The 17,898-nt window shown below is 37.9% G+C and overlaps 1 protein-coding gene across 1 annotated transcript in view; it reads right to left on the bottom strand.

Annotated features, from left to right (window-relative positions):
- LOC142139866 (uncharacterized) overlaps window positions 1–17,898 on the bottom strand; it is a 94,378-nt gene that overhangs the window by 6,333 nt on the left and 70,147 nt on the right. Inside the window, exons 10-18 of the mRNA XM_075197727.1 lie at window positions 10,930–10,965; window positions 9,319–9,529; window positions 7,567–7,655; window positions 5,742–5,943; window positions 3,615–3,734; window positions 3,411–3,455; window positions 2,449–2,490; window positions 1,455–1,496; window positions 97–138 (exon numbers count right to left, since the gene is read on the bottom strand). Of these exons, the coding sequence (XP_075053828.1) occupies window positions 97–138; window positions 1,455–1,496; window positions 2,449–2,490; window positions 3,411–3,455; window positions 3,615–3,734; window positions 5,742–5,943; window positions 7,567–7,655; window positions 9,319–9,529; window positions 10,930–10,965 (829 nt within the window). The remainder of the gene's footprint in view (window positions 1–96; window positions 139–1,454; window positions 1,497–2,448; window positions 2,491–3,410; window positions 3,456–3,614; window positions 3,735–5,741; window positions 5,944–7,566; window positions 7,656–9,318; window positions 9,530–10,929; window positions 10,966–17,898) is intronic.

Genomic DNA, 17,898 nt, shown 5'->3' with positions numbered 1-17,898 from the left:
TGAGGTCAAAACCGTGCGGGCAAGCGAGGTACCAAACAGTGGGCGAAGCGAAGTCAACAGGCCAGAGGTTAAAAAAGAAAGAATACATGTACTCACATAATTTGCTGCTTGACCTGGGGCAGAAGGAAACTGGTTTGGCTGCAATTAAAATAAATCTATAAGTCTGTAAAGTTTGGTGAAATTGAAAATAAAATATACCTGTAACTGGATCACTTATAAATAACTTATGGTATAAATTTATTTAAAGGAAATAGCGCAAGGCGCTTATTTATATAATTACAAATGTACTTATTTTTGGTATTGTGTGTCTGTTGGTAAAGGAGATATCTTTATTTCTGAGACATGGGGAAGAAATGTGTTTGTTTTAACTTTGCTAGAGGAAATGCATTATTTCTGAAGTATATATCTCATACAATAAGCCTTTGTTGAGGAAGTCATTTGCATATCTTGGAGTAGGGAAATGACTTGTTTGGGGTTTTGTAACTTTCTTTGGGAATGTGTATCCTGCAACGGGCTGAAGAAAGAACCCATGGTAATCTCATGTTAATTAGACCTTTTGATGTGTGAGGGTCCAGCACCTGAAGGCACAGAAAGGTTTAATTAGACTTGCTACTAGATTTCCTGCATCTAAATCAAGATGCAGGAAAGCACAGCAAGTTTTAGGTGTAAATATTGTTAGCTTTGCATTGCATGTAAATCCATGTTGGGGTAAACAAATTGCATCCTCATTCTAAAAATAGCTCAGACCTCAGGGGGCTAGCTTACCCTGTGAGGCTCTGTTCAAATCTGTATAAAAGCACTGTCTTGTATTGAAAGTTGTTCTTCTTGCTTCATCTGACCTGCTCCCTGGTAACTTCAATCAGGAGAGCAAATAAACATCACTTGCTTCAAAGACCTGCTTGGAAACTTCTCTATCCATGTGATCTACAGATTAGACCCAAAATCTTATCCGTTCCTGGCTGTTTCTAAGATTTCGACCCAGCATCCAGTACCAACGCTCTGCTCGCTACCCAGCAGCTCTGGCCAGTGTGATAGGCCAGGCGGGACCCATCCACAGTAACCCTGATCCCTACGAAGAGGTCAGGAGCACTAGTCTCAGTAATGTGACAATGTATCCTGACCCTTGCCCGCTGGTTGTTATAAAGGGGTCAATCTACAGAATGAAATTAGTCCCAAACCCAATTTTAAGTAGCACCTCCAGTAAGTACATCTAATATTGAAGTATATTATGGAAGAGAAAACTTTACATGTATCTAGGGAAGCCACAAAACTAGACCTATATTTAAATGATTCAAATAATGCTATTCAGGGTTACTTATTAACTTAAATGTTATCAACACAAGCAAAACTTGTGGAAAAGTATTAAAGAAAGACAAAGCTCACTCTCACACAACTTCTTGTGCTAAAATTACTGTAAATTAAAAATACCAAAAGAAAAAAATACATGTACTCACATAATTTCCTGCTTGGCATGGGGCAGAAGGAAACTGGTTTGGCTACAATTAAAATAAATATATAAGTCTGTAAAGTTTAGTGAAATGGAAAATAAAATATACCTATATATAGATATATAATTTTCTGGATTACTACTGCATTAAAAACATAAACAATTTGCTACTTTAAAAAAGTCAGAAGAGTGTCCAAATGTGTAATCCTTCTTCATCTTTGAAAACACATCTGTCCCTTAATTTAATTTTATTTATAGCACCATCAGAATGCAAAACTTGACGGTACTGATCCTGGAACTCTTTCCTTCCTAAATTAGAGAAAAAAAGTGAAGGGCTAAAAGTACTTATGCACTTTTTAAATATAGACATAAGAGAACTATGAAAGATATAAGTTAATGTAGGTAGGATTACTACTGAAAACATATTAACATAGTGCAGAAGATTTAGAGGCATCACTGGACATTTCTGCATATTCAAGTATAATAATTATCAACACCCAGGCTAAATGGGAGCAGAGATGGGGGCATCTCTGCCTAGTTACCCTAACCAACAGAAAAGTCTCAGTAATGTGACCATTTATCCTGACCCTTGCCCGCTGGTTGTTATAAAGGGGCCAATATACGTAATGAAATTAGTCCCAAACACAATTCTAAGTAGCACCTCTAGTAGGTACATCTAATACTGATGTGAATGAGTTCTCTGTACAGCGCTGCCGAATTAGTGGCGCTATATAAATAAATGATGATGATGATGATGATGATGAATATTGAAGTATACTATGGAAGTGAAAACCTTACATGGTTCTAGGGAAACCTCAAAACTAGACCTATATTTAAATGATTCAAATAATGCTGTTCAGGGTTACTTGTTGGATATGTTAACAGCACAAGCAAAACTTGTGGAAAAGTATTAAAGAAAGGCAAAGCTCACTCTCACACAACTTCTTGTGCTAAAATTACTGTAAATTAAAAATACCAAAAGAAAAAATACATGTACTCACATAATTTCCTGCTTGACATGGGGCAGAAGGAAACTGGTTTGGCTGCAATTAAAATAAATATATAAGTCTGTAAAGTTTAGTGAAATGGAAAATAAAATATACCTATGTATAGATATATAATTTTCTGGATTACTACTGCATTAAAAACATAAATGATTGTGCTACTTTAAAAAAGTCAAAAGAGTATCCAAACATGTAATCCTTCTTCATCTTTGAAAACATATCTGCCCTTAATTTCACTTCATTTATAGCACCATCACAATGCAAAACTTGACGGCAGCACACTGCAGACAGGATATTTTTTATCGCCCGATTTGCCAAGAAATTAACGGGGTTTTCCTAGGATAAGTCAATATTTTTAATATTGAGCTGCTTAACCACCTACATTTTACTCATCTGCTCCTCCCGCTATCTGGAGCCCCGGGGACTGCTCCATGCAGCCATTTTCCATGGCTCTTCAGCCCCAGCCAAAAATCAAGGCTGTATGTGGCCATTTCAAAGTGGTGAACTTAAAAGATTTGCCCACCCTATATTACAGAGACAGAGGAGCTGGAGGGAAAAACAGCTGCATGGATGGAAAGGAGCAAGCGAGTAAAAGGTAGCACTTAGGTGGTAATGCGGCTTTATATAGACACACTGTACTTTGTGTACAGCAAAACATACACAAACATAACAAGTACACTTTAATGCTCCCAACACAGTAACACTCAAAAATGGCTATGCTAACTAAACTAATATATATATATATATATATATATATATATATATATATATATATATATATATATATATATATAAAATATATATATAATCACTTTTATACTGGAGCGGCACACAGGATGACATAATCTCATTCTGAACAGCTCTAGAAAGTTTAGAAGCTTTGCACAAGTCGAGTTTAAGTTGTATGATCACTTTCAAAATCTTCTGTGAAGTAAACTGATTGGTTTGCAAATACTTACAACTTGCATTTGTGCAGAACCAAAAGGCTGAGGGGGAAAGAATCCCTAAAACACAAGAGTTTTGTAGTATCAATAAACATAAAATAATCACTTATTAGTTCTAAAGAAACATTTGAAAGTAAACGTATTAGTCTAGGAATCACTAAAATAGAATTTTTAATGGGCTAACTACATTTAAATATACATACATACAGTAATGCTTACCCCTTGAGTTTGTATATCAATACATGCAATTGTAATGCAGCCATTAATTTCTAAAGTGTTGACTCGATGGATAGGAATTCTGTGATAATATTCCAAAAAGTGATTTCTATTCACCGAAACCTGAAAGGAAAAATACATTTTAAACAGAGAAAACACCTAAGATGTTTGTTAGTATTATTAAATATTAAAGTGGTTCGCCAAAATATATAGTATAAAAAAGTATTGTAAGGTTCCCACCATAAAACATTGTAATGGGGGATGCACACACTATAATACTCTCTAATCCCCTCTTCACCAGCTTTCATAAACACCCCCCAATGTATCTTATTTATCATGGATTAGGGCAGTGAGAAGATGCTGGACCTAGATTGTGGATTATTCTTTGTTAAGAAAAAGGGAACATAAGATGCATATGTGTACATTAAAATAGTGAGCATTAGCTAGTGTGAAGACAACCACTCCCAATTATTCTCATGTAATCAACCACTAATTAAGGGACCTGTTATTGATACATTAACAAAACAGATACACATTCCATTATAAGAATAAAGAGCTGCAGTCATCATCATCATTTATTTATATAGCGCCACTGCAGTCTTAACATAACAGGTTTGTACACTTGTAACTTTTTGTCTTAGGGGTCTCTACCCACCTATGTAGTTTGTATATATTTTTCACACGTTAAAAACCTGATAAACAATGTTTAATAATAATAATAATAATAATAATAATAATAATAATAATAAACAATCTGTATATAGTGCTGATTGCAATTGCAGTATGAATCTTGTTCAAAGTGAGTCGTTAACACATTAAATAACTGCCTGTGTTTCAGGGTATTAAAGAAAATTTAGGGTATATATGTGTATAGTAATTAAGTGCACTGGTGTAAGTTGCATAGCAGTGTGAATTTATTTTTATTTTATTTTTGCAAGCATCTATTTGACAGTTCTCTAGATGGCAGCAACTGGAGGGTCCCTGTTTTCTCAAATATTCTAATGTTATAATTAATTCTACCACATTTTCAGCTTAGTCTAGTTTAAGTGATGTAATAAATGTTGTTTTGTGATATAATCGCTTCTTGAAGCTATCTTGTTTAGCTATGCAAAATGTGAAGCTGGAAGGCGGTGCATGTACATTGTAGTTCTCCTTTCTATCATAACTACAGCAAAACAGACATGCATCATCATCATCATCACCATTTATTTATATAGCGCCACTGATTCCGCAGCGCTGTACAGAGAACTCACTCACATCAGTCCCTGCCCCATTGGGGCTTACAGTCTAAATTCCCTAACATACACAGACAGACAGACACAGACAGAGAGCATTGGCTTCATCGTGTCAAAAAGAACTGTTTTTCATTTGACTGTTGTCTTTGATTGAGAACATTTTAGTCATTTACCATTTGTGGCACCTTTCATTGTTATAGTGTATAACAAACTTAAAATACAAGTTGTTACATATAAAACAGCTACTAATAACATTTACAATATATATATATATATATAAAGTTCCAGGAACTTCTCAGAACTAAAGTTACTGGAGATAAAGATATGATTGTGGGAGGAGATATTTTGGTACACACAGCACAATTCAGCGCAATGTTTCTCTTCATTTTTTCTTGCCCCCCCCCCTCATAGAGTTGCGCAGAAACATGACCAGGGAATCCTACCGTAATGGCTGGCAATGTGCGTAGCCAGACATCATGTGCCAGCTATTTAATCTCCCCATTGCTGTCAGTAATTTCTTTGAAATACACAGCAGTGAGCCTCTTTTAGATACATTTTACAAAAATTGACTAGTAACAGAACAAAGGTTTGGTCTCATCTGCAAAGTAAATGATAATAGTATATCAAACATCTCAACTTCATTCAGGGTGAAACTTTTACATATAGATTTGTAGACATTACTAGCTTTTGTTTATGTAGGGTAACTTGTATTTTAGGTTTGGCAGCCCTTTAACTGAAATCATTTTCAAAATGATTTGCGAATCACAAAGTAGCGCATTTCTGTGGTAAATTCACAAATGCAGTGTGTTTCTTTTTTAAAATGATGTATTTTTTAAAAATCAAACAAACAAAAGTAATAAATAGCCAATGTACTTTGCTTGCAAGGATCACCTACTTTGTAGTCATTGCTTGTAACAAGGATCTGGATTTCGAAAGGCTGTCCTCTATGAAAAGGCAACTCGCGTTTGTCTTCTTGCTTCCCCCAGATCTGGTGTTCCTTGGTGTTGCAGACAACAACACCACCATCAAAACGTGGATTTAAGTGGAAAGCAATATCATCATTTTCTGAAGTACCACACTGGAAGTTCACAGCAAATCTACAAATTGATAACTTAAAATTAACTGCAGAAAATATCAGAAAGCATAAAGACAATGTATATCAAACTGAAGATCAGTTTACTTACAAATCGTTAAAATAAAATGAATCATCATCATCAACATTTATTTATATAGCGCCAGCAAATTCCGTAGCGCTTTACAATTGGGATACGGAATCTTTATTATTACCTCCCAGTTGCTGCTGAAACTGTTTTTAATCTTTAAACAAAGCAACAAATAGAATGAAATTACTTTTTTTTCCACACACTTTACTGTATACTCATGGGTAACAATAATGTGTGATAAGAAAAAGGAAGTGACTATCTGGTTAAACATGACTAACAGCACGTGTGTTAGTCACAATACACATTCTAAAAGCTTGAAACCTTCATGGAAAAAAATAAACAAATTATTTTCTATTGCGCAATTTTCAGATCTGTCTTGTGATTTTTATCTGGCAATACATGTTTTTTTTTCTTGCATTCAATGTATTTGAGTCTAGGCAGAAAAATCCATCATCTTTAAACAGTTATTTGTGCCAAAGTCGCCATAAGCAACCAAACAATCGTTGAGCTGCACGTTTATGTATCATGGTAAAATTTATTTATAATATGCCATTCTCTCGCTGATAACTTTCACAAATCCCACATCACTTCATGTAACTATCAACTTTTCCTTTGCAATACTGTATGTATGTTCCTCTATCAACATTTTTTGCTTTGTTTTTACAGTGATAGCCTGTTACTGTCGTAATCAACTGCCTATCATCACTGATCATATGAATTAATTTTCCTATGTACTGTTTATCCTATGAATTCTAAAATGTGTTCATTGAGGATTTTATTCAAAAATTAAATTCTGTCTTTATTGTGTTATACTCTGCAAACATGTTTTATTATGATACAAGTTATCCTTTACAGTGCTGATCAAATTAATAACATCAATTTAAAAAAGAAATGATACTTTGTTGCTTAAATTAAAATATTTGATAAAATTATTAGCTATACATTACAGATCGTTATATTTCAAATTAATTTGTAGTTCAATTATGAGATTCTCTTCTTTAGCAATATATAGAATTGTTTCAATTAAGTCCAAATAATTGTAATTGGTCACTTGTTTGATTATACAACTTGTAATTGGTCACTTGTTTGATTATAAAACTATGAATATATCATTGTTTAAATCTTTCATGCAACATTGTTCAACTGTAACTCAATCCAACTGTCTTGCTATATTCATTTGTCTTTGCAATTGTATTATATATAGTATATTCTTGACATCACTGTGTCCATATTTAAATAGGAAATTATTACTGACAAATGTTTATAGCTGAGGTAGGGGAACCGCCCTAGGAACATTGTGCTCCATCTTTAATTTGCCAATAAACATCCCCCAAAAGAATGATTTATGAACACTATCCATGTGCAATCTTTGAACCACATTTTTTGTTAATATATAGCACTGGTTCTATATAGTGTTAGAATGTTGATGTGCTCCATGTTTCAAAAATGTAACCGCTTCACATAAAACACCTGGATATAAAACACATTTCTGCCAGTTAGGCATTTATAGCCACATATTTATCATTACTCGTATGACTATTAAAACTAAGTACATACCTATCGCCTGATGGCAGGACAGTGCCATTGATTACAACCAATGTGCCATCACAGATCCCACTCTGAAAATAGGTGCTGAATGGAACAGGCTGGAAGACAAGGGTGAGAGATGTAAAAGTTAATGTGCCTGATTCATTAAGGAAAGTAAGGCAAAAAAAGAAAAAAGTTTTCTCCTGGACAAACCATGTTTAAATGCAACAGGTGCAAATTAGTTTATTATCTTGCACATAATATAAACACTGGCTGCTTTTTTATGTAACACACAAATACTTGATAGCTTTATTTTTACACTGAAATTTAGAGTTGATCTGGGATATGCACTACCAATTATAAATCTGCCATCACATTTTAAATTTAGCTCCCCCTTCAATGCAACATGGTTTTGCCAAGGTGGAAAGTTACTGCTTTTTTTAGCTTTACTTTCCTTAATGAATCAGACCCAATGTGTGTGTGGGGACAGGATCTAAAAAAAACAACTATATTTTTAGTGATTTACAGGTCAATTTGCTATTCACCAAATCTATTAAAGGCAAATCAACCTATTAGACACCAGTTTTCCAAACTTTGCAAAAAATAAAATAAAAATGTCAAACATTGCATAACAATAATTGATTTTTCAGTGTTATGTGCACAACAGGAGGAATCTATGGTGACTGATTGAAACCCCCTTTACCTGCAGAGACTACAAGCATTGAACAGAAAAGTGCTAAGGCTCCACGCTATTTTATTACATAGAGGTATCAGCAGTCTGACCAGGTTGGAGCTGGGTTTCACTACGACAGTGGGATCCCACCCTCATGTTCTCTTTGTTACAGTGGAAACTATCCACCAGTTGTCTGCTGCTGGGGCTGGTTGAGGAATTGGGGGGGGGGGGGGAATGCTGCCTGATTTTTGTATATTTAGTCCTGGATTTTACCCATTTATTTGAATGGGCCAACTCAATTTTTTTTTATAAATCTGCGGAAGTTGCAAACATTTGAAAGAAAATTACTGCTGAACAGATTCAAGAGTTTTGCCAATACATTCACATTTTTTAGCTGGTTCGTAGGGATTTTGATCAACTTATGGCAGGAAAATCAACCTTTAGTAGGTTCTCCTCAATTGTGCCCAATATCTATGGAACAGCCTCATGTATTAAATAACTCTCCATTGCAATATCTTGGTCTTCTAAATGGAATATAATAACTTTCACGTTCACTATTAAATTTTCAATTAACATGTTTAAAAATGTTATACTTATAAAAGGGAAGAATTTAATGTCATGTATACATAAATAGATTCACATGACTAGCAGGTGAATGCAACACTTGCTGCTCTGGCTTTTTCAATCTATTTGGAAAAGTTTTTGACACACAGAAACATAGTTTAACAATATTAAACATTGCAGATTTCCCAACAGACTGGTTGGGAGATGGTTAAAGCAATAATGAGCATTTACACACAATACTGTGCTGCCAACAACTGGAAAAGAAAATCTTAGCATATTATCACATGACTTTAACTAAAACCAGATTTTTCAATAGAAACCGGCAAAGTGCCCATCAAAAGCTAAAGATCTGTAACATAACAGTATACGTCACACAGCTTTGTTTAGTGCACAATATTTGTAAAACTTTGAATCATTTAAGATTAGCAGTAATATATTGGGAAAGTAACAAGCAATCGGCACCCAGCAGACCCATCAGTAGAAGTAAGCAGTTTCCTGGGTACTCGGGGTGATGCCTACAGACAGGGGTGGGTGATGGTACTCACAGGGTTGTGGATGGGTCCGTAAGACATGATGGTGAGATGGAGGACTGTAGTGTCGATCTCCTGCTCTGTACTCGGGAGAGAGGGTTCAGGACTTGCACTGAATCCTGGATTCTTTATAACGGTAACGATGAAATCCCGCCCAGCTCTCAGCCTACTTCTACAAGAGTGGGCAGAGCAAGAGCTACAGGTCCTGCAGTAAAAGCTATGTTGTTACAACCGACAATAAAATGTCATATTATCCATAGTATGCATGAGAGCCTTTAGTGGTGCATCTCATCCACATAGTTACAAATCATGACTGCTCACAGTGTATTAATAATCCGTGGGAGGGTCATCTACTAAAAAGGTTTATTTGTAGAAACTGTGCTAAAAATCATTCTTTTTTTTTAATGAATTACAGGTCCATTTCCTAATCACTAAATATATTAAAGTCAAATTATATATCGTCTGCATTCCAAACATTAGTGAAAATAATCACAAAACATGGTCCAATCAGTGAGATCACTGATTTCTCAGTGATAAATGCACCTGTAAAAATGTATTTAATACATACATCTTGGACATTACAAAAATGTTTTTACTGATTTCACTCAGAGATAAGTGCAATAGCAGTGAGATGAAAAGGAGAAGACACTTTTTTATAGATGTACAAGCATTGCCATGAATGGACCCATTCACCTTATTATTTCTACAGGTACACTTTAACTCCCATTGAAATAAATGAACACTTTAAAAATAATGTGAAAACTATCAATAGAGTTTTTTAAACACTAGCCAAATGGGCTAATTATAGCATAGTCTGACATATGGACATATATTCAGGAGTTGTCAGGTGAAATCTAAATGGTCCTACATATATTCATGACTATGGACCTCCTCAAAAGCTTTGATTTTCCCCACATCACTAGAGATTAGGAAGACTTTATGTAAGTGATTAATTAATTTAACACTTTGAATATGCTCAATATTGAAAGCTCACTACTGTTTCATTAATATAATTGAAGTGGACGCTTTCAGTATTCAGCATAACCACACAGTATTAACAAATAAACTAACCACTCAAAGATTTCTGAGTTTCTATTGATGTGATAAAAAGCCAATAAATGCTGCTGGGGACTCTAGCACATGGAAATACAAATTCTCTAACTAGCTAGTTTGGCTAGTGTTATAATCATTATTATTGATGACTTAGAAGGAGTCACAGTGCTAATAAAAAAAAAATCCATTAATTTCAATACAACTTTCATTTCAATGGGTTGGAAACACCTTCCAAATTATTGGGTAAAGCTCTGAGGTTTTTAAACATTGCTGGTAAATTTACTTTTTCCAAATCAATGTAAAATCAAATTTTGATTCATTTAAATCAGTTGGGAAATCGGTCCTTAATACCGCCTTACCTCCTCCCCATCCCACTTTCCTAATTTTAATAACCTGGGCTGGACTAACTGACTGTTGTTAAAGGTATTTAAGGTATATGCATCCACTTCGGATCTTTTCACACTTTTTGCAGTAAGGTCCTGATTCTTTATTCATGATAGTATCATAAAGACATGTATGACATATTTAACATAAAAAGTAAAAAATTAGTCAAGAACAATAATTAAAACTTACCTGTAACAATGATCCAGTTGTGACTTCTTATGGCAACTGAAAAGGATGCCATATTAATTTGACAAATGCAGTTTAATGCTTTTACTATGCATAGTTCACTTTTTAGTAATGGCTATATGGACCATTTAAAAAATAATAGTGAAATTCAATGTATGAGCAATAATTTTGTTAATATATAAGAGTATATTTTTTTGTTAAATATTGAAAGCTCTGGAGGTCATTTACTAACAAACTGCAAATCCAAATATAGGTGGAAGCCCCAACATAACCCCTAACTTTTGACTTTGTCCAATTGGGACAGATTGTTTGTAGTGATGTCCTTCTGAATATGCTGTGATTGAACCACAATGGGGGCATGTCATCTCCCTGGAGGGGGGGGGATTACTTGCAAAGCCACCTCAAACCACCCACCCTTAAAAAAATGGTTGGAAAAGTAATGATTTTGACATACATTCCGACAATCTCAGCAGTTGGAGTAAAAGTCCATGGCTGCCGGGACAGTGCCCTCAGATCAGGACTGTCCCACCTGAAGCGGGACAGTTGGGAGGTATTATCTCCGTTTATATCAAAAGCTAAAAATGTTGCAGAATCCTACACTCACCCCCTACCCTGCAAACATGTCAAACTCCTTCACTGCTTAACACACAGAAAGTGGGTACTCTGCTGTTTGCAACCCACTCTAGAACTGTTTGCATAGGGCCTGTAGATTTAAAGGTACATAGCCAATATCCACCATGAACCTCGAACACCTTTAATTCTCATAACCCTGGATCTTCTAATGAGAGGAATGCAACTTTTCACCTACTGTGACTTCCTGTAACATAGCTAGCTGGACTAGCCATAATAAAGTCTAGAAGAAAATTATAAAAACAGAAGGAGGGGTTTAAAGAAAACAAAAACAAGGTTATACAAACTGCAGCCAGCCCTACATTTAAACTAGAGATGATAAGGCTCCGTTCCCCAAGAACTGAGCACACCCGAACTTTCCAGATCCGCGTACCAAGTCGAGCCGACTCGTACTTTCGCATGCCCTCGGAATGGAAAAAGAGGCAAAACGTCATTGTTACCTCGGCAGATCTCGCGAGTTTTGGATTCTATAAGTATCGCCCTCCACAGCGATCCAGCGCCATTCCACAGAGGGACACAGAAGGGGTAGCACGGTTCTTGCCCGTCTCTAGTGCAGTTGGGCAGCGTCATAGGTTAGAAAAAGCTTATGTTAAAGTGAATAGTGTTTTTAAGTCAGGGAAACAAAAATTTTAAAAAACACCTTTTACCTTGCTTAAGAAAAAAAGATTAAAAAAAAAAATAGGGCTGGAATTCTTGGTATAAATCTACAGTCAAATTGTACTATGTTATATAGCTCACACACAAACAGGAGAGCTCCATTGCTCCATTGCTAATTGTCATTGCTGAAATAAAAATAATAGGGCTGGCAGTCTTGGTCTAAATCTGCAGTTAAATTGTACTGTGTTATATAGCTCACACACAAACAGGAGAGCTCTAATGCTCCATTGCTAATTGTCATTGCTGAAATAGAAATAATAGGGCTGGCAGTGTTGTTCTTAATCTGCAGTCACATTGTACTGTGTTATCAAAATGAATTCACTGCAGTACACAGATACCAGGAGCACCAAGCAGCTGCTGGCACCAGTCATGATGATAGTAATTGATCTGCCTATGTTTAAGTGCATAGTGTTTATAGTGTTTTTAAGTCAGGGAAACAAAAATGTTAAAAGCACAGTTTACCTTGGTAAAGAATAAAAGACCTGTAATCCAGGCAAAGTTATCTGCAGAAAAAAATAGAATTGTCAACATGCCATTCTACACACGCAGTGGCAAGGAAGGAATGAGGCCTTCGCCTGTCTCTATTAGTGCTAGTTCTGCAACTGTCACTGAGGCATCTTCTTGTAAGGTCAGTCATGACCAAGCAAGACCTTGTCATTCTGACTCAAAAAGTGGTGCCCAAATGTTTTTACGTGTAAAAGTCGAGCTGGAAGAAAACAGTAAGGCATTAGAGGAAAATGTATGTTCAGATTCAGAAATGACACAAATCCCTGAGGAGAGTCTCTCCACGAGTGCTATGTGTTAGCCTGAACTTTTTGATAGTGTACCCATAAAGAAGGCCCCTTTCAGCATTTCTGCAGATGTGTGCATGAACAGCCCAAGTGTAGCCAGTGATACACAAATTGAGGATGCCACCTTGGAATTGCAACAGGATGAGGGGGATATTTGTGTAGCTGACAAGGGCATTAATGAGGATGTTGATGAGGATGATGATGTTTGTGTAAGTCCTGCACCAGTGGAAGCAGTTTTTGCACGTCATAAGAAGAAGGCCATTGTCATGCCTGGGCATAAGACCAAAAAAATCCACCTCTTCTATGTGGAAATTTTTTTTCAAAATCCTGACAACAGTTGTCTAGCCGTTTGTAGAGGTAGGGACCTTAACCATCTAGGAACCTCATACATGTTACGCCATTGGAAGTGAGTTCATTTCAAGCTGTTTGGAAAATCGAAAACTTATTCTAAAAAATAACAACAAGCAGTCCAGCATCAGCTAGGTCCTTTCTCTCAGCTATCACCTGCAATCTACACCCACAACACCGTCCTCATCAATATCCTCAGTAGCGATCAAAGTTAGTCCTGCATCCAAGTTGCTAAGGCTAGATAACTCCACTATCCTGGATTTCTCAGAAGAATTCTTGAGCGTTAGTCCCACTGCTGCTGCTGCTGTCAGTAGATCTTCATCCCAGAAGCAGACCAAGAAGAAGTCTACTAGTAGTTTACAACAATTGACTGTTAAACAATCCTTTGCAAGAGGAAGCAAGTATGAAAGCTGTCACCCAGTCGCAAAGCGGATCACAGATGCCATGGCGACTATGCTAGTATTAGATCTGCTTCCAATATCCACTATTAATGCAGCTGGTTTAAGACGTTACTTGAGGTCTTGTATCCCCGTTACCAAATTCCATCACGACACCATTTTACTAGAAAAGCTATTCCTCAACTCTACCAGAAGGTTCATAAAAATGTAATTATTGGGCTACAAAATGCCATTCTACCGACTGTACACTTAACCACAGATATGTGGACAAGTGGATTTGTGCAAACTAAAGATTATATGACTTTGACAGCCTACTGGGTTGGTGATTCGCCTTTACCAACAGGAACAGCAGCAGCATGTACTCAAGTACGTCACATATTTCAGAGCCAGGTTACTCTTTGTATCACTGGCTTCACTAAGAGGCAGCTGACAATCTGTTACAAAATCTAAGGGATGTTATTGCAACATGGCTTATCCCGCTTGGATTCTCCTCAGGATATGTCATTTCTGATAACTTCACCAATATTGTGAGAGCATTACAGCTGGGTGAATTCCATCACATTCCCTGTTTTGCTCACACAATAAACTTGGTGGTGCAGAGCATTTTAAAAAATGACAGGGACGTGTGCAAGAGATGCTGTCTGTGGCCCGTAAAATATCTGGACATTTCCGGCATTCGGAAACAGCATCTATGAGATTGCAACAGCTACAATAGCAATTTAATTTGCCATGTCACCAACTGAAGCAAGAGGTGGTAACAAGGTGGAATTTCACCCTGTATATGCTTCTGAGGATGGATGAACAGAGAAAAGCAATCCACACTTACTCTACTAGCCATGACATTGGGAAAGGTGGGGGGGACGTATTTTACTCAAGCGCAGTGGAGAATTCTTTCCGTGTTGTGCAAGGTGCCGAAGCCATTCGAAGTAGTCACCTGTGAAGTGGGTTCAGACACTGCTAGCTTGAGCCAAGTGATTCCCTTAATTAGACTTTTGGAAAAGCAGATTGAGAAACTGAAGGAGGAGTTGAAACAAAGCAATTACGCCAAGTATGTCGGACTTGTAGATCAAGTACTTTATTCGCTTCACCAGGATCCAAGAGTTATCAAAATCTTGAAATCGGATCATTACGTTTTGGCGACTGTGCTCGATCCTAGGTATAAGAGCTATGTCTTCTCTTTGTTTCCAACTGACCCAGATCTGAAGAGATGCAAGGAGCACCTGGTGAGCAAGATGACAGCGCAAGTGTTACGTGACAGGATGGCATCTCCTCCTTCAGTTTCTCAGTCAACTTCTGCTAAGAAAAAACGTAGCTTTCCCAAGAGATCCAGGGATGATGCAGATGACTCAGCACAACATTTTGACATCTGCTCTTGTCTACTGTAAAAGAATTTACCAAAACTATTCACCTCTACTCTAACTCCACCTGTTCCTACTATCAACTATCAACATCCAAAGAATGGTGGAGGATTATTTAAAAAAAATTTGAACAGTATAAAGGCAACAGTGTTATTAACAAAGAACAACGTTGCTTGCAGAAGTAATGCATGCATGGATGTCTAAATAGACGTGTATATGTCTTACTCAAACCTTCCACTGTGCTGCTCTTTCATCAGTATTGCACAAAGTGTTTGTAATCTTCACTTTACGTCAAAGATACCTAACTATACTATAATGTTTTGGGAATTGGGGCTGATTTGAAGCTCAGCGATGAATTTGCTTTTTGCTGTGAATGTCAATGGCTCCTTTTAGTGCATTGTCTGGCACCCTGAATTGGTCTTGGTGTGATAAAAGCACGCATCCCAGGGGGGTCAGTGCTCATCGTTATGTATTAGCTGTAGAATTACCACAATTATCCAAGGAACAGGTGGAGCAATCAAATGAACCATAACTCATTTCATAATTCATTCTCAGTTTCACTGTACCGGTCATGTGCTCAGGGTGACGGCGATCTTCCAAAGCTTAGTCTGCAGGAGCCAGTGGCACACCCATTTGTTTTCTCAGGTCTCTTAGCTGTTCTTCAAACTGGACATATTAATCATCCTGCCTCAGAGCCTCCTCTGTATTATTCTTCTGAAGCGAAGTGTATCTCTTGTGTACAAGCTCCCTTAAATCCGGGATCTCCACGTCTATATACTGGTTTAAATCTCTGTTCAATGTAGCGTATTCTAACATGACAGATTCCAGCTGAATGTGTCCTGGGCACATTCAGCTGGGCAATCACTACTCCTCCGTATTCCGAGACGCTGCTGTGACAGGATACGCCATGTTTATTGACGCATTTCGACTCCGCCTCTGGAGTCTTTGTCAAAGTATTTTACTTTGACAAAGACTCCAGAGTTGAAACGCATCAGAACAACACGGCGTATCCTGTCACAGCAGCGTCTCGAAATACGGAGGAGTAGTGATTGCCCAGCTGAATGTGCCCAGGACTTAACATCTTTCTGCTGGCTTATATCTCCTATCCGGTACGAGTACAACAACTGTTTGATGACAGGATTAATTTTATAGTTTCATATATTGTTTTTATCTACTTATGTTTTATGAATAAATCTCAAGGTAATGCACTAGATATCCTCTCCCTTTTTCTTTTTTTTCTTTTGATCAAGTTATGAGTGGCACATGGACAGAAGCTTTATTGTGGCGCAGATTCATTTATAAAAATCTATGTAAGTTTATTTGATGGTTCGTACCTATGCCATCTTGAAAGATTTCCCCGTGCACGTGTGGTGGTGCCTTGCTGTTTAACCAACAACACAGCTTTCTTTGACAGTGTTTCTGGGTATTTAGAAGTTCGAAATTGGTGATTTATTCACTAACCAGAGACTTTAATCTGTAATAATGTAGAATTATTAGAAACATACGGTTAGGTGTAGGATACACAGTACACAGTAGCTTGCCTGGCTCATAGGTCCCCGGGGTCACGCAGAGTTGTTGAGGCAGTGTTTGGGTTCCCCATTGTTCACGCAGCACACCCCTTGTGAGTTTCAGCAGGTCCCGCCTTCGATTCCACTTGGGTACCTGACGCTGAGTTCCGTCAGGTCCTGATGGTTCCAGTTTAGGCGGTGTTAGCACTGGGTTGGCCGTGTCTGGTCTGAGTTCCGGCAGCGGCCACTGACGGTTCCAGGTGGAGGCGTCTGGTCAGGTGGAGCGCTGCTCCAGGGGGCTGAGCCTCTGTTCCTTGGTACTGTGTACGTTTCCCCCTAGAGAGGAGACAGTCTCCTTGGCAATGCCCGGGATTTGGGGTTTAGTATAAATCCACTAGGCAGGGGGTAAGTACCGGCTGGTGCTTTCTCAAGAGGAGGACAAAGGGGAGGGGGTTTCGGCAGTATTTCACATCCAGTGTCTAGCAGTGTTGCGCTACTGGTCGTTAATTGGTGTGGGGTCAGGACGCCTGTAGTATTCGCTAGAAGCATCTTGTGGGTGGTACATCATAGTGCCACGCTAAGTGTAGGTGCGGTGGCTGTTTGTTGTCGTTGCAGGTGATGGAGGAACACAAGGGAGCAGAAGCTAGGAGCGGGAGTCCCTCGGTGAGTATAGCACTAAGGTCCCCTTCTGAGCAGGCTCCCACCTACGGGTGGGTGGAGTACTTGGGCGGGATTGTTCCTAGGCCCTCGTATTCACTGCGCCGGGGTAGTAGCCCAGAGCAAAACGAGGTGTCGGTGACCGGGGTAGAGTGAGTGTCTCTGCCCCGTAGATGTCGCTTTGGACTTTGCCCCCTCCTTCAGGAGATAGCGGATCTCCACGCCTTGTTTCTTCCTCAGGTGTCCGCACCAGTAGGTGTGCAGGAGAAAGAGGATCAAGGTGGACCTCGGTTCAAGGGGTTGCAGACAGTGTGGTGGTGTTCCATAGTGTTACCTCGGGATCGGGTGAGTAACTGGGGTGTAGGTAATGGGATTGTAGCTGTGTGGCTTTGTCTCCCTTAGCACCCGTCACACACACTCTGGCCCTAAGCGTGAAAGATCAATTTAAAATAGTAGACGGTACCTACTATGTAGATTTCACAGCATATGAAAATAAATGCATCATAAATTGTGAGGATACGTAAATACAATGCTAAAATGCTAGAAATTTCAGAACATTTGAAAGGAATCAAATACGGTCGAAGCACCGGACTCACAATACATACTGGAATTATAACTCATACAA

The sequence above is a fragment of the Mixophyes fleayi genome, chromosome 2, assembly GCF_038048845.1.
Source record: "Mixophyes fleayi isolate aMixFle1 chromosome 2, aMixFle1.hap1, whole genome shotgun sequence".
In the NCBI taxonomy this organism is placed as follows: Eukaryota; Metazoa; Chordata; class Amphibia; order Anura; family Limnodynastidae; genus Mixophyes; species Mixophyes fleayi.
The sequence above is the reverse complement of the archived record's forward strand: the minus strand, read 5'-3'. Positions and strand labels throughout refer to the sequence as shown.